The following is a 23,881-nucleotide window of genomic DNA, read 5'->3' as shown; positions in this document are numbered from 1 at the left end:
CTCACACGTTCCGCTATGCTGGGAATAAGTTGTAGGCACAATATGCGATCGTTGACGCACAGACACAAGTTCCTTGTAAGTTACTCATAAGTCGAAACACGTCGAGGTAATGTTTAGCATACCCGAAACTTATTTTCTCCATCAAGGCACATTTTCTTTTTTTCTCCTTGGCTCCGTGAAGGCACGTGATGAAATATCTGAAGTTGTTAATGTTGTTGTTGTTTTTTTTTGTTTTTTTTTAGTCTATCACGAATTTTAAAATATATTCGGACATTTGCTTTTAAGTTTCAACGTCGACGTGACAATATCCTCAAACAGAAAATATTCGCAGAGGAGGAACTAAGAATAAGACATGGGCAAACTGAAGAGGCAATCGGATGTGACGTAACGGCACGTGAAAAATATCGGAAGTTACTGTTGTTTTCTTTTTTTTTTTAACGCTGCTAATACGCCATTATACGGTAGCTGTAAATTAGAAACACGTTCAGTCAGTTATGTGGTCATCCGGAAGACGTCGATCAAATATGTCTACATACGTCAATATGCGTTGGAGGTACTTTACACATATTTTCAAAGCACGTTACTCATAGGTTAGAAATAAGTTTTGGGTACGCTAAGCATTACCTCGACATGTTTCGACTTATGAGTAACTTACAAGTAACGTGCCTCGACGTGTGTCAACGATCGCATAACGTGCCTCGACGTGTGTGCAACGATCGTGTAACGTGCCTACAACACGTTACTCATAGGTTATAAATAAGTTTCGGGTACACTAATCATTACCTCGACGTGTTTCGACTTATGAGTAACTTACAAGTGACGTGTGTCGACGTGTGTCAACGATCGCATAACGTGCCTGCAACTTATGGCCAGCATAGAGGAACGTGTGAGTCATACGCTGGCATACGTCGTAAAATTTCAAGCATGCTAAAATTTGAGGACAACCACAAAGTACAACGATGAAAGCCAGCGTACTACGACGTATGGCAGTGTTTTTCAGCGTGCTCTTAACGTATACAAACTTACCCATAACGTATTCAACGTGTGCCGGCGTTTTCGCCCAATTTTTGTATACGTCAGGCATACGTTGGCTAAATCGTCAAGGTGTGACAGGGCCTTTAGTAAGTCGATTTGTTTGTAGGTTGCAAATTGGTTTATAACAGTTTTTTATGTTGGGAGGATTAACGGGGGGGGGGGCAGGATTAACTTGTGCATTTATGTTAACAGCCACCATTAATCCCACCTTCTCTTCGGGGAGCCGAGGGAAGTTTGACCCAAGTCTTTCATAAAGCGGCCAATGCCAGCGATAGCTCGACAGCTTAGAGGCAGGTGAGTGATGGGACATGCAGTTTTATCTCCATCCAAGGGAGGGCATACACATTGATTAATCACCCAGCCAGTGAAACACAGGGCAGAGAGTTTATAGCTATGTCAGGATTCAAACCCAGGCTAGACAACTTTGAGGTGAATGTGCAACAGGACATCCAGTTTCGCGTCGATCCGAGGGACAACACACACATTGATTGATCACCCTGCCTGCAGCAGACATGTACATTCTCTTGGCTGCTCACTCTGCCAATGATTTAGGCATACTGATACATAACAAAGTTGGTAATATTTGATCACTTTGGTTTGCATCATTTTGGAATGTAAAAAAAAAAATACATATACACAAAAATGCATGACGGAAATCGCCTTCACCCAGCATAGCGTGCTGACCAAGTTGGCGCCTGGTAGTTACACTGGGGTTTGTGTTGTGAATGGCAATGAGCATTATATGTATTTTCAGTTCAGTCCTGCGCACCAATAAAATTGTGCACCATCATTCAATGAAGCACCAAAGATCAGCAGGCCTTCGGACTGAGGCCTGGGTGTTCGTCCATGTCCCAGTTCAATTGGAATGATCCTGGGTATATAACCACAAAGTATTTATATACCAGCAAATACAACCCATCTCTTCAGTGACGAGAAGATTAAGCAGGGGGGGGAGGAGGGGGGAGCAGAGGGAGAGAGGAGGGAGAGGGGAGGGATGAGGAAGAAAGGAGGGAGGGAGGGAGAGTCAGTGTAGAGGGAAGGGGAGCAAGGGGTGGAGCGAGGAGGGAGAATGGGTAAGATATGGGCGAGCTAGGAAGAGGGGACGAGGGAGGACGGGGGTGGAGGGGTAAGCGTGAAGTGTGTTGTTCTCAACTTGCATTTGGTAGTGGGACTTGTGGAGAAGGGGAGGTTGGGTAGTACAGGATTGAACAAAGTGGAGTTCGTTAAAACAGCGCGTTAATACAGCATGCGGAGACTGCCAGGAAATGTCCATGGGGTGGAGAGGGGAGGGGTTTGGGAAGAGGTAAGTGTGAGAGGAGGTGGAGGGAAGGCAGTGTGATGGGAAGGAAAGGCAGCTTGAGGGAAAGGGAAGGAAAGGCAGTATAAGGGGAGGGCAAGGGAAGGCAGCATGAGGGGAGTGGAAAGGAAGGCAGGATATGGGGGAAGAGGGGTGGTGGGAGCAGTGGGGAAGGCAAGGTAGCATAAGGGGAGGGGAAGGCTAGGGTGATAAAACACCACCAAACAGCAACATTTTCTTTTTCACAGCCAGGTTCCATATAAAACTTGGCAGTAGCATTTGAAACCCATGCTATCTACCTGGCACAGGCCTGCCTGCATGCATGCTCGCACATGTGGTAGCGACCTTTGCACAGCTCAGGTCGGCTCACTCCCAACCTGCTTTGTACAATCTAACCCGATGAGGAAGCAGTTTTAAATTCAAAACTAAACAGTCAGTCCTTAACAGTTCCCTCAACAGAGGGGGAAATGTGGGGGAGCAGGTTGGATATATATATATATATATATATATATATATATATATATATATATATATATATATATATATATATATATATATAGAGAGAGAGAGAGAGAGAGAGAGAGAGAGAGAGAGAGAGAGAGAGAGAGAGAGAGAGAGAGAGAGAGAGAGAGAGAGAGAGAGAGAGAGAGAGAGAGAGAGAGAGAGAGAGAGAGAGAGAGAGATAGGTGGGAGGGCGGGTGATAGGGGTCTGAGGGAGGGGGATAGATGTGTCAGTGAGCGGGTTAGGGTTGGGAGAGATAGGGGTGGGAGAGAGAGAGATAGGTGTGAGGGAGAGGCATGGGGTGGGCGGGAGAGGCAGAGGGGTGAAGGAAGGAAATAGGAAAGAGAGAATGGGGTGAGAGGGTAGGGGGAGAGGAGAGGGGGGATTCCAGCAGAAGTGACATCCAGTTTAATATCCATCCGACAGATGGCATACACATTGGTGAATCACCCTGCCTGTGAAACAGCAGGATGACAGTTTATAGCTGGGTCGGGATTCAAACCCAGGCAAGTCAGCTTACAGCCAGTGTGTATACCTCTTGGCTATCCTGCCATGATATGGTGATTCATTGCTTTGTAACAACTGAAAACATTTTTTACTCATTTAATCATCTAATTTATTTTGCCTTCTTATCTCCAGTATCAAACCACGGTATCGCCATCAAAGCTTGAAGACAAGTCGCCAAGTGGCTTAACCAAGCACTCCAACAAAATGGGCGAATAAGCTTTTAAAAAGGAAACGTTACTTTTTAAATTTGTGTTTATCTCTGCCGAAGTGACAGTTCGTATCATGAAAGAAGATCATACAAAAAAGAGAAACGTGGTGTAAAAGAAATGTGCGCATTTTCGGCGGGCCAGCCACTGCCCGATGCACCGCAGAATAATACGGGGCCAAACACAGGAGAGTGGCCGATAAACTTTGTTTAAAAAAAAATCAATCGATATACAGTATTCAGTGATTGTGTGAATATTGTTGTGCACTTGCCAAGCGGCTTAAGCACTGAAGGAAGCACTCCAATGAAACGGTCGACAAAGAATGGTTGGCTTGGTGTTTGTGAGTGATTAGCACTCGCTGATCTGTTATATTAAACACCTCCTGGAGATGCACAAAATGTCAAACTATGTCCAAATCTGACATTACACATTTTAGCACAGAACCGCTGATAAGTTCAATTCTGGAGCTTATATTTTATCATTCCGCTGAGTTTGAGATTTTGGAAATTATGGCATGTGCGGAAGTGAAATAAAGCCACGAACGCTGGTGTCTCTGGGTGTTTATAAGCATTGCAATGTATCCAGCAATTTATAGGTATGATGATGAGGCATTCGATGATGTGATTGAGGAAAGTGAAAATAAAATTATCGTGAAGACACTTTTGCAGCCCGTTCCAAGTCAAGGCATTGTTGAGCATACCCCAAAAAATGGCGAATTAAGACCTCATCAAGGGACAGCGAGGTGACAAAAATGAGCCTTGATGAAGGATAATTAAATAAGGCCGTTAATTATCTTCAAAAGGGGTGGTGTTTAAATGAATCCAAACACCCAGTTTTCATTCATTCATTCACTCCCAAACAGCTCTTAATATGCGTGCAAACTTTTAGACTGCTCGGTTTCATGGTTTTGGAGTTATGGAGGGGACACACACTAACTGCCTGACTGACACACTTATACACACTGACATTCATTTGTATAGAAGCACATAAGCAACACGCATGTTTTTGCTTCATGTATGTATATCGGGTTATTTTTAAAATTATTTTTTGGCACCGAACGTGCCACTAAACACCACCCAAATAAAGGGATGTATTTACTGGTGTGAAAGTCTGGCTAAAACAGAAATTATGCAGAAAAAAAAAACTTCATTTATTTTGCTTTTGTGTGACTAGTATAATTAAAGGGTGTCATTGGATGGCTTACAGTTAAGCACATTTTTTTCTTCTTCTTGTTTTTTGTATACAATGTCGAGTATGAAAGCTAACATATAACGCACACACAGCAGGTGGGGGGCATGAGACAAGAGGGGTGGGAGAGGGAAGGACAAACCAGTGGGGGAACCGAGACATGAGGAGATCTGTGGAAGGGAGAGGGATGGGGGCAGGGAACATGGGGCCTCTGTTTAGATGGGGTCATGGGGTCACATGAACACTTGCGTCTCTGTTTAGCCAGAGTTCGATTCCCAATCCATCTATGAACTGTCACCCCAGTCACACGCGTGTTTTTGCTTCGTGTATGTACATCGGGTTATTTAAAATAACCCACGAGTCGGGGATATATATTGCAAAGCAATTCTCACTCTTGTTTAACATGTGTAATGGTTAGGTGGGTAATCCCAATCCGTTTCCGTTCGCACTTCGCTTTGAACTCTGAAAATAGTTTACTTTTTTTGTAAGGAAAATGGAGTATATCATTTTAATGTAATTAAATGATTTTGAGGTGATCGAAATGTAATTTTGAAGTTTTGTTTTGGATTTGCATGTCATGTGACGTGGTCTGGTACTAAATTGAAGCATCCGTAGCTTTAAAAGAACTTTTTCTGTGAATACCATTGTTATTTTGTCCCATAAGGGCTAGAAATATTTAGGGAATGTATTACGTCAATGAGAAAGCTTTAATATTTTGTAATTTTGTATCTGATGCAACATTCGTTAATTCCAGTACCATTTTGATGCCTCCCGGTCTGGGTAGCACAAAACCAGTCTAACACACTTCTTCGGGTTCCTTCTTGCCCTTCCGTTTCATACATTGTAAATTTGAGTTTTCTCTTTCTTGTGGTCAGTGTGTTGATCTCTGAGCAATATGTACATGTGTACAGGCTCAGTGCTTGGATTGGTGACCATCATTTTCCAGTAGAATCTCCCCAAGTGGCAGATGGGGATAAACTGCTTGGCAAATGATTATAGAATAATTATTATGAATTAATGACTATTCATTAATTGTAATTAATGAATTGGTTCACGCATTTTCAACAAATATGCATACATGTATTGTTTGAGGCAATTCCATTGTTTCTATTGTTCAAATTTATCACAAAATGAGATGGGTTATTCCCTCTGGTTAACTTAGTCATAACAACTTCACTGTACCTATGTTGTGTCATATAGCATTATATAAATATTTTACACTTATGGAGGTAATGCTTACTGGAATATTAGTTGACTGACGTGTTGCTGTAAAGTAATACATTGTTACTGGAAGTGTAAGGGCATTTTAATCACTGTAAAAGTAATAATGCAATGTCAGGTGAGCAACTACATATAACATCTTGGTAATACTAGCAGAGCACCTGCCCTATGAGCTATCTTGTTTCAAGCATGCAACATGTTCTTCTGATGGATACCTTTATTTGGGTGGTTCATAGGCAACTAACAGCACTGTCTAAGGGGGAAACAACAAGCCAGGTTACTTGCTCGGAGCAAAAGCATTCCGACTGCTGATAATTCAAAACACCTCACTGCACTGGAAAACGTGGATACAGGAATACAGGACTCAAAAGGGTGAAGACTTGTTATACCCTCTCCCACCTGGAGGTGATGCTACAGGATACACATTTACATCGAGAATTTGCATCCTCCCTCGCCCACCACCCTCCCCACAAGACCACCGACAATGATAAAACACTCCGATACAAGCTGTAAGCTACCAGAACTCAAGATCATCGCTTGGCATTCTTCTTTTAGGTGCTTCCTCCCCTTTTGACACATGTCCTAGTACTGCAAAACTCGAGGATTTGGAAGTGATAGGAAGGCAATTTGTGTTCTACAGTGTTCAAGTGTATAACTAAATTTTTGCACAGTGTTCAAGTATTCCAGGTAGGCAGACAGAGTAAAACATTGTCAACCTTGCTCCGCTGCGTGTGTGCGATCGGGACAAATTCAGAGCTAAGGTATTGCTAAACCACAGGTTCGTTTTTCGATTGAAGTTCTGATTCGTGTTCAAAATATAACATTAAATTGAAATTAAGTTGTGCCTCGATTCTCGACTGATGTTTGTGGATGGATGGAAAGAAAGACAGAAGTGAACCAAATGCTTCACCCCACTTTCCGCTTCATGTGCGTGGAGTAATAATGCAATGATAAAGTTTAATAAACATGTAAGATAAACCAGGGCAGGGAACACTTGAAACAACTTACAGAAATAAAGGTGAAGAAGAAAAAGTTGTCTTTGGGAAATAAAGCATGCTTATCTAAAAATATGTTCAAGTATTTGTGTGTTTGTGCACCGGGTGTAGTGGCGTGCGCCTGTAATCCGGCTACTCGGAGGCTTGGGTTGGAGGATCGCTTGAGGACGGGCGCTCTGCGCTGGGCCATGCTATGAGAGGGTTTATGGCAGCCCGGAATCATGGCGAAACCCAATCCTTATTCCTGTGTCGTAAGAGGCGAACAGGGTTGCGTCAGGAAGGGCATCCGGGGTAAAACCTGTGCCAAATCAGTATGCGGATCATAATGGATGATCCGCTGTGGCGACCCCTAACGGGAGCAGCCGAAAGACGAACAACAACATTTGTGTATTTGTGCATTTGTATGTTACTCTTTCACTGCCAAACCACAGCAACTAGATGGGCCAAATTTTGGGTGTAGGTACTTCCGAATCTGAGCAAGGTTTTAAGCTACCCAACTTTGGCCTTGAATTCCGTTTTGACCAACTTAAGGCCGCGATGAAGTGTATCATGTGATGGGGTCATGCGGTGCTGTCGCCGGCCCGCAGGCAAAAGGTATCCATCATGAGGCCATTGACACCAAAGCCTTTAAAACGTCCAACATTCCATGTCCAACAATAATTTTATTTTATAATTTTTTCCTTTTTACAGTAAAAATTACTTATATCTGTAAACTGTTAAATAAAGAGTTCATTCTGATCGCTCATTCTTGATTTTCTTGATTTAATTATCTGCTTGCAGAACTCAAACACAATCCATTTCTTAAAAAAAATATAAAGCTTCTACTTATAATGTCTGCATGTAGGACAGGTGCACCCCAGTACCTGTGTGCAGTCTGTAAGCATACCCCACTGGTGTAATCTAATCATATCTGCACAATTTTTTCCAAACCTAGACAATTGTTTCATTAATCACAGTTGTCATAATTATGTGTTCTGGGCTGGCACAATGGTCTGGAAGTACGCACACTCACCAACCTCTAAGCCATGTAGCCTGGGTTAAAATCTCGGCCCAGCTATGAACTGTCATCCCGGTATTTCACAAGCAGGGTGATCCATAAATGTGTGCGCCGTTCCTCGGATGGACGTAAAACTTGGCGCCCCGACTGCTGTCATTTGTTGGTGGACGTTAAAGGTCACAAGATGTCCTTCACGAGGAGTAGGCGAGCTATCGCCGGTACCCTGAACAAATTACAAATTCCTGCACGAACCTGAGTCGAAACTCAGACCTGACCAGCCCGTTCGTGAAAGACTTGGGCCAAGCTTTCGCCTGGCTAACCCCACAATAATATGAAAACAATTGTGGTTGTTAAAGAAGTCATAATTAAGTGTTACAAACGTTTCTGTTCCTAAGATCCTGCCGACCTACAGATTAAACTGTATTCCGAGGTTTAACTCTGCCCATATAATAATAGATGCAACCAGATGCGACGGGGAGAGAGGAAATGGGAATGGCATGGGGAGGTGGAGCATGGAAGACCCCTTCCCCATTAACTGATCACTCACCCATATTCCCATAGATCGCTGTTGAAGTATATTCATGTGGTCTATTCGAATCCGTGATCCTGTGATCAGGTCGTGTGCCCAAATTCTCATTTTTCTTCACCATTCCTTTGGCAGCAACACTGCACAGAGCGAGAAGCCGCAATGCAACCGTACTGTTTCACTCATCAAAATCGAACATAAGCAAGTGGTAGTTTAGGGATTTTGGATGACATGGAGCATGACAGCAATGTGGTGTAACAACAACAACAACAACAACAAAATGCCAATAAAATTGCAAAGCAAAAACAGCAGACAAATTGGTTCCTTTGTGGTGTTAACCATTGGATTTTAACATAAAATTTGAAGAAGAAAGAGAAAGAAAGATGCCATTTGGCCTACCCGAGCTTAGACATATCCGTAATCAACATCCACCTCATCCTTTGGCAACATTTCATGTGTTCCGTTATGAGGAACTTCAACAAAGGAGGAAGCCACAGGCATGCACGCTATCCTTTAAAAATTTTGAGCATCAAAAAAGGAAGCAGCACATCCCCTTTTGAAGTCCATGGTTATGACTCAGCCGGGGTTTAAACCAACGACCACAACAAATCAAGACTCGGAGCAAACACTGGAAGGATTACGCCACATAGCTTGTCCATGTTACGGCAGATAGATAGACTCTTGGGAAATGCAATCGGGACTCTATAAAATTGAACGACGGCAGACAAGAAAGCTGCATCCGTGCCCACTTTGAAGAACAACACGCTTCGTGATGCAGCGCAACAACCAACCAGGAAGCAGATGGCAAATAAACAACCAAATGTGAAAAGCAACGTGGAAGCAATCCAAATTTGCCTCAACTGGTTAAGAGACGCCAATGGTACAAAATATTTTCGTGACGTTCAAGGCATGTCACAACAATGCGACACTTTTGAGTAAACTTTTTATTGATTGGGCATGTTATGGAATTGAACCGCCAAGGTTCTTTTCTTCACAAAAGCCCATGGGCAGGTTGGACAATTAAGCATCAAACCATGCGCATATGGGAGCGTGAATGTCCCCGGGTTCGATTCGTTGATCAGTTGGAAGAAAGCCTGCTGGTTGGTGCACTGTTAATATGGTGTGCAAACACTCTTTTCTTACCTCCACCATCGAAGGTGAAGGGGGTTATGTTTTAACCCCTTTCTGTCTGTTTGTCTGTTTGTGTTCAGGACATCTCCAAAAGTTGCGTATGGATCTGGATGAAATTTGGTGGACAGGTTCGGTGAGTGACAAGGACGAACTGATTAGATTTTAGTGAACATCCGGATCCAGATCCGACTACTAGAATTTTTAAGTCATTCTTCTCCATTGAGAGTTAGGGCCAAAAATGATATATAGCACGATATCTCAAAAGGTTGTGGACGGATTTGGAGGAAACTCGGTGGACACGTTAGGTTTGTGAGAAGGATGAATTTGTTAGATTTTGGTGAAGATCCGGATTCAGATCTGATAATTTTTTTTTTAAGTGAATCTTCACCATTGAGTCGAGATAGGGCAATACCGATATATAGCACGATATCTCAAAAAGTTGTTGACGGATTTGGACGAAACTCGGTGGACACGTTGGGTATGTCGCACGGATGAATTGGTTCGGTTTTGCTGAAGATCCAAATCCGGATCAGGATACGAGAATTATTTAATTTCTAAAGTGATTCTTCCCCATTGAGAGATAGGGCCACAAACGATATCGTACTGTGTAGCATGATATTTCAAAAATGTACTGGGCCCGATATGTTCTCGTGGATCAGGCATTATGTGGTGGAGGTATGCGCTCGACAGAGTGCCTTTCTAGTTTGATATGATGTTTAGCCAGCTGACATTTCTTCAATGTGGGCATTAAAGATATGGTACAAATACAAAGCTCCCTGTATGGAATTGAGAAGCTGTGAGGGTCTTGTCTCAAATATGGCCCTCCCTAGTCTATAGCCGTTCTCAATGACAAATTACATGGTGAGCATCCATCAAGATGAGATCAGTTCAGATCAAGGATCACCAGGCAATGCTCATGCACCAGTGCAAACCAGCCTATTCCAGTTCAATGCAAGACAAAGCCGTTTCTCAAAAAAACGTTGAGGGATGTTTGGCACACGCACTGTATGGCATACTGCCTTGCACGGGTTGGTGAGAGCACGCCGCCGGGGGAATGGAACCCACATTACTCAGGGAAGAAGTCTTTAACCTCTCAATCTAAATAAAAAATTAGAGGAAAGAGGAGACAGGATTTCATTGGAATTTGCAGCTACAGGCACCATTGCCGAAGAGTGACAAACAAAATAAGTAGATGACATTTGCGCTCCTGTAATTGATTTCAAAGCATAATGCGATGTGGACAAGAAAAAGTTGAAATAACTTCAATCAACAAACCAATCAATAATATAATCGGCACTTTTCCAAATATTTACATACTTTGACCATTGCCACGTGGAATCTCCGTCAAGCATTTCAAAAAGCGATGGAAAGTAAGCAGGTGAATTAATGATTGCACTGGACAAGTGAAGAGGATGCAGGATCGATGGATGAACAAGGCGCTTCCTTTCACCAACCGAGCCAGACAGCAAAAACCTGATGAAACCTCGCCGCAGAAAACAGGCCCTCGCACTTGTGTTTGCCTATTAACCTGTGATAAATGTTGCCCGACCGTTTGTTCTGCCTCTGGATAAAATGTCTTGACTGTACTGGACGCACGTTGGAAAAGTTATTTGAACAACTAAACAGGAAGGGCAAACGATTGTTACAATCGACTCCGTTTAAAATTGAACGACAACGTTTCTATAGCAGGAAAGCTCGTCGCGTTTCTAAAGCAGGATATGAAAGCAACACTGACTGGTGAGAAAAGTCACGACAACAAAAGGCTCAGGGCTGACGTTTTGACCACACAGTCAACTTCATCCGTGGAATGCAATCTATCGCTGACAGCAAAACTATTTGAATATTTTCCAGTGCCAACAAAGCTTGTTTGATTACAAAATTTAGTTTTTCTCAGGGCTGTTAACAACTGCTCGTCTCATCATTGTTCTTATTGATGCTTAAACAGTGACAGCACAACATTACCTTCTTGCATGCATAAAGTGCAACAAGCATGGAAGTTATGTTCGGCAAACACAGGAAGCTCTGCTTTAAATGATATTTGCTTTCCACCTTGCTCAACCTCACCTTCTCCTTAAAATTCCAGTAGACGTTATGACACAAGGTCATTGCCCATCGAAGCAGGCGAAGCAAAAGCAATGTTGCGGTTTACGATAAACAACAGCCATTCAAGTTATTCCCTGCCTTGCTCGAACAAGGTGACAGATACAACATCAAGGTGGAATTTCAACACCGGGGGAATGCAGCCACAACCATGTTCTTACCTGCCTGGTGGAATAACCAGCACCAATGTCGAGTTTTCCAGAAAACTTTTGCTTTGCACTTGCTTCCTGCATTCTGCTGCGGTGGGCTGCACAACTTCTGTCAATTCCCTTTTTATGCTCTCATCGCTTGTGCTCTTGTTTTCTGCCCAGATGTTCCTTCTTTCTCCTCCACCGAGTTGCTTCCTAGCCCTCAGCCCTGGTGGAGAGGCTCGCGTTTGCTTCTGCCGTGCATTGGAGCTGGAATCCAAGCCAAAATTGATGAACTTCGGGTAATCTTGCTTGTAGGTGTATGCCTCACCATGTTTATGGCTCACATCAGATGAATCATAGTTACTGTGTTCATCTGATGGCTGAGACGGCATTGTCAAGGGAATGTGGACTTCACAATCATCATACTTCCCAATGTTTTTTTCGAAGGCAGTGTCCTTGTTAAGCATATTCATTTCCTTTTGGTAGGGTAACTTTTGATGCCACATTGTGTGTGACTCCTCATGCATGGTGGAATCATCTTGTGAGATTTCCAGGGAGTACTCAACTTTCTCCTTTTCATATTCAAAATTACACCTTTGTGACATGGGCGGCGACCTTTGACTTGTTTCAGGCTCGCTGGATGTATTAGTCAGAAAGGTGTGATTCAAGACAACTTGGTTTTCTGGAATGGGCCTTGGTGGTTTTGTTGGCAGTTGCATCACTGTGAGTGAACGTCTTGTGGCTCTTTGCCTTTTGAGTTGGGGCCTAACTTGATCACAACCTGGATTTTTCAGAAAGTCTTCTGCAGAATGTAGATCCACATGTCCAGCTTGATCATCAAAGTATGGGCGTGAATTATTTGTAACGGCTGTTTTCTGAATTTCTTCTTCTTCTGTCAAACCCAGAAACACTCGTTTAAACTGTTTTTCCGGAAGCTCTGGTGATGTCGCAGGAGGTTTTATGGAAGATATTAATTGAGCAAAAGCTGTATTTGCATCTCCACGTGAGCTTGTCTGTATTACCAACGGAGGTTTCATCTCAACCTGGCCACCATGACTGGAGATCGGCTCAAATCGACTTTCTTCATTTTGGTCTCGGGCTGTAAGGTCATTTCTAGAAGATGGCAATGCACCTGCATCTGCGACTGGAGGTCTCAAAACATCTACGGCGTTGTGGCTTACGTCAACACAAGCCGTCATGTTGGTAGTGTGTATGGAGGGTTCGGTACTGACATGGTTCAGACCTTCTGGTCTGCACACACTTGCCGTCGACCTGATGTCCGCAATTCCAGTAGTGATATCCAAATTACTTCCTGAAGAAATAGCAGCTTCATTAAAAATGTACTCTTTTGGTGATGTAATACTTACAATATTATTATTATTATTTTCCAATGATTCTTGATTTTCAAAGCCTGCGCTTTTAGATTTGTGTCCTGCATATGTCGCAGGGCTTTGCGTAGTTGGTATGTGAAGAAGAAACTCCACGTGGCCGACGTCAGTGACTGGAGATTTTACATGAGAATCTGTTGATGAATTAAAGTGGGCATTTATGAGTGTTGTGCTCACTTTGTTAAAGCAAGCTGTGCACCCAGCCGGAACTTTACAATACACCGTTTTCGACACTTTTTCAACCAATGATTGCTCCTTTGTGTTAATGTTGTTGCCTTGTTTTGAGCAAATTCCTGATGACCAGGCTTCATAATTGGAGCTGCTCTTGGCATCTGCTGACCTTCTGACGGAATCAATAATAACAGCAGGTGAGCAACTGAATATTTGAGACATCTCAATGCTTTGTCCCCGCATCACAGGACAACTGCTAGCATCCGTTCCCTCCATCTCAATTGGTATACTGTCCTCACTACTGATGCTAGAGTTTCCCTGTGAGTTGAGCACTGGTCCTGGCAGGGCATTACCAGCTTGGTGATTCAGTTCCACCGTTCCTGAATCTGTGCTGGGCGGTGAGGTCAAGCTGAGGTCCTCAGAGCTGCTCGCAAGATTCTGTAAGCTCTGTTCGCAGTTCACCTTCTCCACATCTGTGTGGGCATTGCTCGTATCACCACATTTGTCTGCAAAAACTTCCAGCAGACTCCTTTGCTGCAGATCTTTTGACACTTCCTTCTTGCTGTGTCCATGAGTAGGGGTAGAGGAATATACAGCACCATTGTTGTTGTTGCTGCTGCTGCTTCCATTCGTTGAAAGACACCCTAAATTATTGCTGCTTCCTGAGGTTGTGGATTTAAGTTGTGTTGCATTTGGTAGAAACCTTTTTTTGCTCTGTGACAGAACTGACCCCTCATGATTAATGTTTTGAGAAATGCAATCACTCCGCCCGATATTATGGTTCTTGCGAGTTAAATTTTTGGAACTTGCTTCTGGATGAGGGGCAAACAGTGTAAACGAGGACTTGGACAAAAGCGCTGGTTTTTTGGCCACTGGAGGTCGCAGTTTCTCCTGAAAGGAGAGGCCACTCGTCACTTTTGTGGTTTCTTCAACAGACTTGGACTGACCTCCTGTGGACTCACACTTGTGTTGACTCAGGGATTTGAAGCAGTTTTTACATTTTCCTTTTTTCCAGGCATGTTCGGTGAAGGCTTCACAGACGGACATCTGATCAGCAGGGGGTTGATCACCTGATCAGCAAACCTGCATGCATGGATGACAAAATGAACAATCCAAAATTATTTTGTTTTCTGATGAAGTGTGCTTTTTTTGAAATGATTGTGTAATCAAATTTCGGATTTATCTTTGGGAACAAAGTGTGATAAAAATCAGTGGTGTCATTTGTAAAATTTAACTTTCACAGACACCATCTCATGACAGTCTCATTTGCTCGAGATGGCTTCATCAACCCCTTGCACAGGTCACATTGTTGTATACACTTACATTAATCCGAAAGGCACAAAAATAGAAAAAAGTATTTACCGTAAAGAAGATGACCTTTGGTCAATTTGCAATAAAAAAAAATTGTTTCAAAGACCATTGGTAAATTCTGCTGAGATGCCTTGTCAAGTGGTTCAGGGAAAGTCATCAACCAGAGGCAGATGCTGGTTATCTCAATTTCAGGAGCAATGAGGATATATATATATATATATATATATATATATATATATATATATATATATATATATATATATATATATATATATATATATATATATATATATATACATACATATATGCATACACATACACATATACACACACACACATACTCACATATGAGCAGGGGTACCCAGCGTTGCAGGGAAACACCGGGTCCTTCCTTTCACCCCACCCTTTTCACTCCAGTTTTTATTTTTTAATATACAATGTCGAGGCTGATATAAGAGCTAACACATATAACGGACAACAAGGGGAGCAGGAGACAAGAAGGTCAGTCGAGAGTAGCACAAAACAGTGGGGAACGGAGACATTAGGTGATCTGGGAAGCGAGAGGGATGGGGTGGGGTACACGGGGTAAAAAAAAGATGGACATTGCAGGGACTTTCAAGAAGGAAAGCAGGAAATTTGAAGGAGGTGTGTTTGGGGTGGATTAATGGGGGTAGAAAAGATCATGGTTTTGGATGGGGGAAGATAAGAAATGGTGGTGGACAGATGTATTGAAGACCTGGAGGGTAGAGTAGGATTGAAGAGAGTGTGGGAGTTTGGTCCAAAGGCGGGAAAAAAGAGGAATGAAAGAGTGAAGGTGAGAAGTGATTCTTGATTTTGGTAGTTATATCAGAAGGGGGTTGCTGGTGGATATTGAGCGCCCTGCGGAAATATAGCGGGGGGGGGGAGATCACAGATCACAGACACAACCCTAACAGCGTGACCTTTGACCTTGAACTTGACCCCCCCCCCCCACCCCCATGTCCGTTCTCATGTCCCAAGGATCACTCATGCCAAGTTTCATCTCATTCCATCCAATGGTTCGGCCACCTATAAAGGATGAACAAACATACATACAAACATATTCAATCTTTTTAGTATAGTACTAGCAAAGTACCCACCCATGGGCGGGTACAGTTATCTGTTGAATGGCGGTCCCGTCTCGATTAGATGAAATTGAGAAATTGACGATATCCGGTGACCTTGACCCCGTGACCTTTGACCTTGACCTTGATCCCCTTATGTCCATTCCCAAGGATCACATATGCCAAGTTTAATCTCATTCTATCCCATGATTTGGCTTTCTATAAAGGACAAACAAACATGAAAAATTGATGTTTTAGTCAATTTATGACGTCATAACTCGAAAACTGGAAGTCGGAAGTGAATGTCATCAATCAACTATGTCATTTAATTTTGATTATCCGTCGAATGGCGTTGGTCCCGTCTCGATCAGATGAAATTGACACGGTGACCTTGACCCCTTGACCCCGTGACGTTTGACCTTGAACTTGACCCCCCTATGTCCGTTCTCATGTCCCAAGGATCACTCATGCCAAGTTTCATCTCATTCCATCGAACGGTTCGGCCGCCTATAAAGGACGAACAAACATACATACAAACATATTCTATCTTTTTAGTAGAGTAGAAGAAGTGTAACTGCTTGTGTTCAGTTTCAAGTTTCTTGTGCAGCGCTCGCCAAGTGGCTTAAGCACTCAAGCAATCACTTCAATCAAAACCGTTGATAAGGAACAGCCGGCTTGGCAAGCACTAGCTTGCGACTTGGTAACCGAACACACCCCTGGACGTCTTGACAGCATACAGTACATACAAAACACCGACAAGGGGACAGTTTTTTAATTAAAGATTAAAAAAAATATTAATCATAACTATTTTCGTTGTTATGAAAACGTACCTTGTTCAGTTTTAAAACGTACATGAACTCAGAGGTGATGTTGAGTGTATGAAAATATATCTCTCACGAATTTCCTTGGTTGCCTCCCCATTAACTGATTGTGGACGCAGGTATTTCACGACCAAGCCAATGTTATTGTTTATTTACTTCACATCATATGTGCATCACATGTCCATAAGTTTGTTTATAAGCTTTGAAAAGTCGGGTGAAAACCAAAAGTTTTTTTTAACTTCATGAAAGACCATGATTTTCCTTCCTCTGCATTATGAGAACATACCGTACCTTCATTGGGCAGTGTATATTAGATTGCTGCTGTGATCGCTGCAAACAAAATGGGCATTACCTCATTTGACTTTGAATCAAAATGTACATTTGTTTCCTCAAACCAGTACATTTATTTAATGATGGATGATGCGTTGGTATATCAAAGGCCTAAAAACAATCAGAACAATGCGGAGTGAAAAACATGGTGGCGGTATCTGGACAGCTGGAGGGAAAGGAGTGGCCCGGCTAAGGGGCGATGCTTGTGACGCTGGGGAGGTAGGGGAAGGCGTGGCCTGTAGAATGCGTGGCATTTATGAACACCCTCACACAGACCCACAGACATGAACTCAGCTTTATATATTAGATACTATCAACTAACACCCGTTGCTTCACTGACAGGAATACTAAAGGGGGGAGGAGGAGCAAGGAGGGAGAGAGAGAGCAAGAGCAAGGAGGGATGGAAGAGCGAGGAGGGAGAGAGAGCGAGAGCGAGGAGGGGTGGGAGAGTGAGGAGGGGTGGGAGAGTGAGGAGGGGTGGGAGAGTGAGGAGGGTGGGAGAGTGAGGAGGGGTGGGATGGCAAGGAGGAGTGGGAGAGTGAGGAATGATGGAAGAGCAAGGAACGAGGCAGAGCGAGGAGGGAGGGAGAGTGAGGAGGGGTGGGGGTAGGGAAGGCAGCAAAAAGTTAAAAAAACACACACACTATTAGTGCTTGGCCGATATCGGCAATTCTTCAGGAATCGGCAGATTGCAGCCAGTGTGATTACTGACTGCAGTACCTACTATATACAACCCAAAAACCCTGAGTTGCTTTCACCCTTGTTTTGGGGGAATTTCAATAAACAAATTATAAAAACAATGTTGCATTCTAGACATTTCAAGAAGATGTGCATAAACGTTAATCTTTACAAACAGCTGCCAATCGTCTTGTGACGGGTGGAAAAAAAATTTGGCTCTGTCATTTACAAAACACGTTAATACAGCAAACAGCTCGGAAATTGGGTGTTCTCAAATATATTTTGCTTCGAAACTCGCAAAGAGAAACCATATCTCCTTCGTAAATCATGAACCTCTACCTTGTAGCAACTGCTGACTGTACATCCCGATTGGGACGAACTGTACCACTATCGCATGTTAGGCACTCGGCAAACACTTCTATTAAATGTTTGAAAAGTAACGGCTGGCTAGGCTGCCACTGCATACCATATGGGATCCCTTTAACTTTCACGCCGGTCTTCACTGCGCATGCGGCAGTTAAAGGAATTAAATAAATTCGTTCAAATAATGACTTTATCCACAAAAGAGTTGCTGTTTAACATAGAACAACCCTGGATACATTGCAAAGTTGAATCACCTATGACATAAATATTTCAGGTAATGCACCCCATTGCCTGCTCATCTGTACACGCCTCACGTGGTACATCAGTTCATAGTCCACGCAAACGTTATAACTTTATTTTAAAACATCCGTTTTCACCAGATTTGTTTTGATTCCCTGTAGAGCATCTCGTGAAACCTCCAGACGTATAGACAGACAGAGATCTGTCAGACGCTATGAATAAGCAGTCCCTATGGGGGGATGGGGGTGAGGTCTAGCAGTGAATGCATTAAACCATATAGTTCAATGAAACTAGTTAATTTTGGCATGTTCCTAAATTTTTTGTTCACTCAATATAATTCTCCAAACAGGAGAAAAAGATAAGTTTAATGCTTTGGAAATTTCACATTTCCTTGTGTATGTATGGAGGAGGGAACATAGTCTTGCATGCTTAAAGTAAATGTGTATATCAGTCGAGTTATAAGACTTGTTATTTATTTAAATTATCAGAATTCACAACAGATTTTGACACTTATTTAGTCCAGATGCTATCCGATCCTCAAAACCGAAATAATATTTCAATGATGTACTTTAATTAGTCCGTGGGAGTAGATCATGGAAAATTGTATCATCCAATGCATGAAATCGCTCCAAGCTCCTAATTTGAAAACTATAGTACTCACACAAGTGATGTATACATTGATTTGTAGCTATGATGAAGAGGCATTCAATAATATGAGTGAGGAAAGTGAAGGTAAAAAAAACTATCGTTAAGAAATCGTTGCAGCCTGTTCCAAGTGAAGAGATGGTTGAGCAGGCCAAAAAGCAAGGCGGCTTCAGACCCCAGCGAGGTTACCTAGGATACGCCTTGAGACCCCGTAGGGAGTGGTGACTGAGGATGCACCTGATGAAGGATAAAATTAAATAAAGCCATTCATTATCTTCAAAAGGGGTGTTTTAATTATCCCAAATATCTAAATTTCACTCATGCACTTCCTTGGAGTTTTCTTAGTATGCATACAGTTTCAGGCTGCTAAGTTTCATGGTTTTGGAGTTGTGGAGGAGACACACTGACACTTATTAGTATAGATATATACAGTACATATTTATTTTAACAAACATAAATAAATTCCTGCATGGGGCTGGTGTGAAAAGCATTGTGACTCAACCCAGGACTCGAACGCAAGGACCTTATCACTTATGCAGTGAGAGCCCACGGACCTGTTGAGTCTTTGGATATCCTCAGAATTTTCTCACAGCAACACTATATATATTGTATATGAGCAGGGGTGCCCGGTGTTGCTGGGCAACGCTGGATAAACCTGATCTGACCCCTTCCACTCTCTCCTCTCATCCCACCCCTCTCCCTGCCTCTTCCCACCAAAGCACCCTTCCCCCAGACTCCCACCCCACCCCTTGTCCAACCTCCGGACTCCCGCCCACACCTTCCCCTGCCTCTGCTGATGAGTGGAGGTTGGATTTGGGGCTTCCCACTTTCTGGGGATGTGTACGGTGCAAAAATGCAAGTTATCTCTTGAACTGACTTCAATGCACTCTGCCACCACCACCAGGTGGCACCACACGATACATATTTACATAGAGAATTTTCGTCGAGATTTCCATCCTGAACCTCCGCGACCAGAGATGAACCTCGAAGGGCAATTGGTGGAGTGCATACCTTTGCCACGTAATGCCTGATCCAGGAGAACATATCAGGCCCAATAAATTTTTGAAATATCATGTTACGTATCGTATTGGGCCAGATCTCTCAATGGTGAAGAATCACTTTAACAATTAAATAATTCTTGTCTCCAGATCTGGATTCGGATTTTCGCCAAAATCGAAACTCGTTGTCCGTGTCAGACACCCAACGTGTCCACCAAGTTTCGTCCGAATCCGTCCAAAACTTTTTGAGATATTGTGCGATATATCATTTTTGGCCCCATCTCTCAATGGTGAAGAATCACTTTAAAAATTCCCACAGCCAGATCCGGATCTGGATATTCACCAAATATCTAAACAGTTCATCCTTTTCACACACCGAACCTGTCCACAGAATTTCATCCGGCTCTGTCAACAAATTTTTGAGATATCATCCACACATTCATGTTCCATTACACCGCCCAGATATTTAAATTTGGTTTCATCTTTCAGGATTTTTTTTGCCGAGTTTGAACTCCTGTATGCTCAACTATCCACACATCAAGCTGTGTCAAATGAAGCAGACCAAGCGCTGAGGGCGAGACTATCGGACCTCGCACATGCGTACTGTGGAATCCCGAATGACGTCGCGGATTTTCACATGCAACGGGATGTTCTCTTGGCAATACAGGGATTGCGGAGGAATGCTGCCATTCACATCTGCAAACCGGATAAAGGCACCGGAGTGGTAATCATGAATAAGATTGATTACATCGACAAGATGATGGACATCCTGAAAGACGAAACCAAATTTAAATATCTGGGCAGTGAAATGGAACATGATCATATGCATCAGGTGGAAGGTCAGATCATCAAACGACTGTTACAGCTTCTCAAACGTAGAGAACAATCAAAGGAGGTGAACGACAGAATTAAACCTGTTGGAGCCCAACGTCCAAGAATGTACGGCCTGTCGAAGATTCACAAGGAGAATATCCCTCCAGACCGATACTGTCCATGGTGCGATCAGCACAACATGAACTTGCCAAGTGGTTGGGAGAGGTACTGCAACCAGTATTGGATTCACTTTCTCATTTCGTGGTTAAGGATTCCTTCACATTTGCAGAATCAATGATAGCTAAAACACCGACAACTGAGGACAAAATCATGGCATCCTTTGATATTAAAAGCTTGTTCACGAATGTCCCATTGACGGAGAAGATTGAGATATGCGCACATTTTCTGTATCACACCGATCTGGAACAACCGATGATCTCGGAACACATCTTCGTTGAATTAATGAACACAGCAACAAGGGAAGCGGAGTTCAGTTTTAACAACATGATGTATGTTCAAACGGACGGTGTGGTCAAGGGTTCTCCATTAGGCCCAGCTCTTGCAAATATCTTTATCGGCTATCATGAAATGCAGAAACTGACTGGTCGGCAAGGGGTCGATTCCCCCATCGTAAACTATCGGTATGTTGATGACATTTTTGCTTTGTTTGAGTCTCGGATGGCATGAGACAATTTCCAAACATGGCTCAACACTCTCCATAGCAGCGCTGATGTTTAGCACGAGCTGGAATCGTCAAACACGTTTCCGTTTTTGGACGTCTTGGTTGATAGATCCAACCTTGGTTTCACAACATCCCTCGACTGGAAGCCGACTTTCACAGGGCAGTATACTCGGTGGGACTCCTACAGCTCCACGAGATACAAAATTACCTTGATCAATGTTCTGGTTTACAGAGCACAGAGGATTTGTTCACCTTGTAATCTTCCAGCTGAAATTGACAAAATCATGAATATACTCGGTAAGAATGGTTATCCTGAGCATATAGTTAAGAGATACACACACAAGTTTCTAAACACGAGGAAAGATCAGAAGATTGGTCCGGACAAATGTCCAGTCTATATCAGGATGCCCTGGAAAGGGGCAATCATCACGAAGGTTTGAAGTACAAATCAAACACAGTCTCCAACACGTTTCTGGCTGTGCAACCCCGAGTAATCTTTACCTCTCGCCGTTTGCTGATGTCAGTCAATAAGGATGTGCCTAACAGCCAATGTGACTGGACCCTAACAGCCAATGTGACTGGACCCTAACAGTCAATGTGAAGCTCGGTATGTGGGCCGCACAACACTAAGATTGGCTGATCTGATCAAACAGCGCGTCTCTTTGGTGATTTGAAGAAATATTGTGATGGTTAGAACACAACCAGTACGAGCATGTAGAAATATCCAGCAACCACTGGTCCACCACTGTACCTGCTTCATCTGCCATTGTACAACACCTGGTTGCCAACCCCATCTGTGCAGATCAGTACAAAGCAGAGATGTTCAGGATATTGAGCCGAGGTCAGAGCTCATTTCATTTACATATGTTGGAAGCAACCTTCATCCTTCCCAGCGATCCAACATTATGTCATCAAAAGGAATTTGTACGATCTCTGTGTCTCTTTCAGCATGGAAAGATCGAGGGAAGTACGGTAACAAATGGTGAATGGACCTTTGGGAAAAACCATCCCCCCTCTCTCCAGGATGCAGTTGAAACGTCAATCATCGACAAACTCTGCTCCAGCCAATGGGAGCTTGAGGTGAAGATGATGAGCCAACCAATGGGCGTTCGGATTAACCGTGACATCATTACGGTTGAACCAATCAGCGTCTACCTTATTGAGACCTGCGTTTAAAGCACACACCTCCACTTCCTTTTTCACTTGCTATGATTTTTATCCTGAAGAGTGCAGCATGAAAAGCTTTGGTCACTATTATGTCATGTTTGTTTGTATCCATATTAAAAAAAAAAAAATATATATATTTAAAAAAATAATTATGCATATATATATACATATATATACAAATAAATAAACACATATATATATATATATATATATATATATATATATGTATGTATATACATCGTGAGCCTGGTGTGGGCGTAGTGGTTAGGGTAGTGGCTTAGGATCCAAAAAGTCCTGAGATCAAGCCCCGTTGGCCACTTGAATTAATACACACTAGGAGGTTGACTCAGCCTCTCATCCTTCTGAGGTCAACGAAGTGAGTATCAGTGTACTGGGCCCGGTGTATGCCCCGGTTAGAATAGGTGTACCATATCCCTGTGTCGTAATAGGCGACCAGGGTTGCGTCAGGTAGGGCATCCGGCGTAAAAAATAAGCAAAATCACTATCCGGATGATACGCATGATCCGCTGTGGTAACCCCTAACGGGAGTAGCCAAAAGAAAAAGAAGAAGAAGAAGAATATATATATATATATATATATATATATATATATATATATATATATATGTATCCTCTTGCCATGAATTTTGAATGAATGCCTGGTGTTGGGTTGAATGCCTGGCGTTGGCTTAATGGTTCGGGTGGCAGGCTTTGGATCCTCGTGTCCTGAGTTCAAATCCCGCTCAGCTGTTGAATTATTACCAGGTGGGGTTACCTGGGCCTGTCATCCTTCCGAGGTCAGCAAAATGAGTGCCAGCATGCTGGTATATTGTATCGGAGTGGCGACCCGACCAGGATTGTGCCCAATAGCCAAGGAGACTGCTTAAGCAGCACCAATGCTCTGCACAGAATATGCTCCCAATCTCCTCCTATATATCTGTCTGTATATATATATATATATATATATATATATATATATATATATATATATATATATATATATATATATATATATATATATATTTGTTGTTGTTGTTGTTCGTCTTTCGGCTGCTCCCGTTAGGGGTCGCCATAGCGGATCATCCGTTATGATTCGCATACTGATTTGGCATAGGTTTTACTCTGGTTGCCCTTCCTGACGCCACCCTGGTCGCCTCTTACGACACAGGGATAAGGATTGGGCTTGGCTATGATTCTGGGCTGCCCTACACCTTCTCATAGCGCGGCCCAGCGCAGAACCCCCGACCTCAAGTGATCCTCCAACCCAAGCCTCCGAGTGGCTGGATTACAGCTGCACACCACTACGCCCGGTTATATACATATATATATATATATATATATATATATATATATATAT

General features: G+C 42.9%; 1 protein-coding gene across 1 annotated transcript in view; it reads right to left on the bottom strand.

The window, feature by feature from the left end:
* Positions 1–23,881, bottom strand: part of LOC147017097 (uncharacterized) — a 145,514-nt gene that overhangs the window by 40,874 nt on the left and 80,759 nt on the right. The window contains exons 2-3 of the mRNA XM_085846467.1: positions 11,867–14,478; positions 8,496–8,614 (exon numbers count right to left, since the gene is read on the bottom strand). Coding sequence (XP_085702593.1) covers positions 8,496–8,614; positions 11,867–14,442 — 2,695 coding nt within the window. The 5' untranslated portion in view covers positions 14,443–14,478. The remainder of the gene's footprint in view (positions 1–8,495; positions 8,615–11,866; positions 14,479–23,881) is intronic.

This window comes from Eptatretus burgeri, chromosome 11 (genome assembly GCF_056783735.1).
Source record: "Eptatretus burgeri isolate ZD-2024b chromosome 11, Ebu_testis_v1, whole genome shotgun sequence".
In the NCBI taxonomy this organism is placed as follows: Eukaryota; Metazoa; Chordata; class Myxini; order Myxiniformes; family Myxinidae; genus Eptatretus; species Eptatretus burgeri.
Note: the sequence above shows the minus strand (reverse complement) of the source record. Positions and strands in the feature narration are given on the sequence as shown.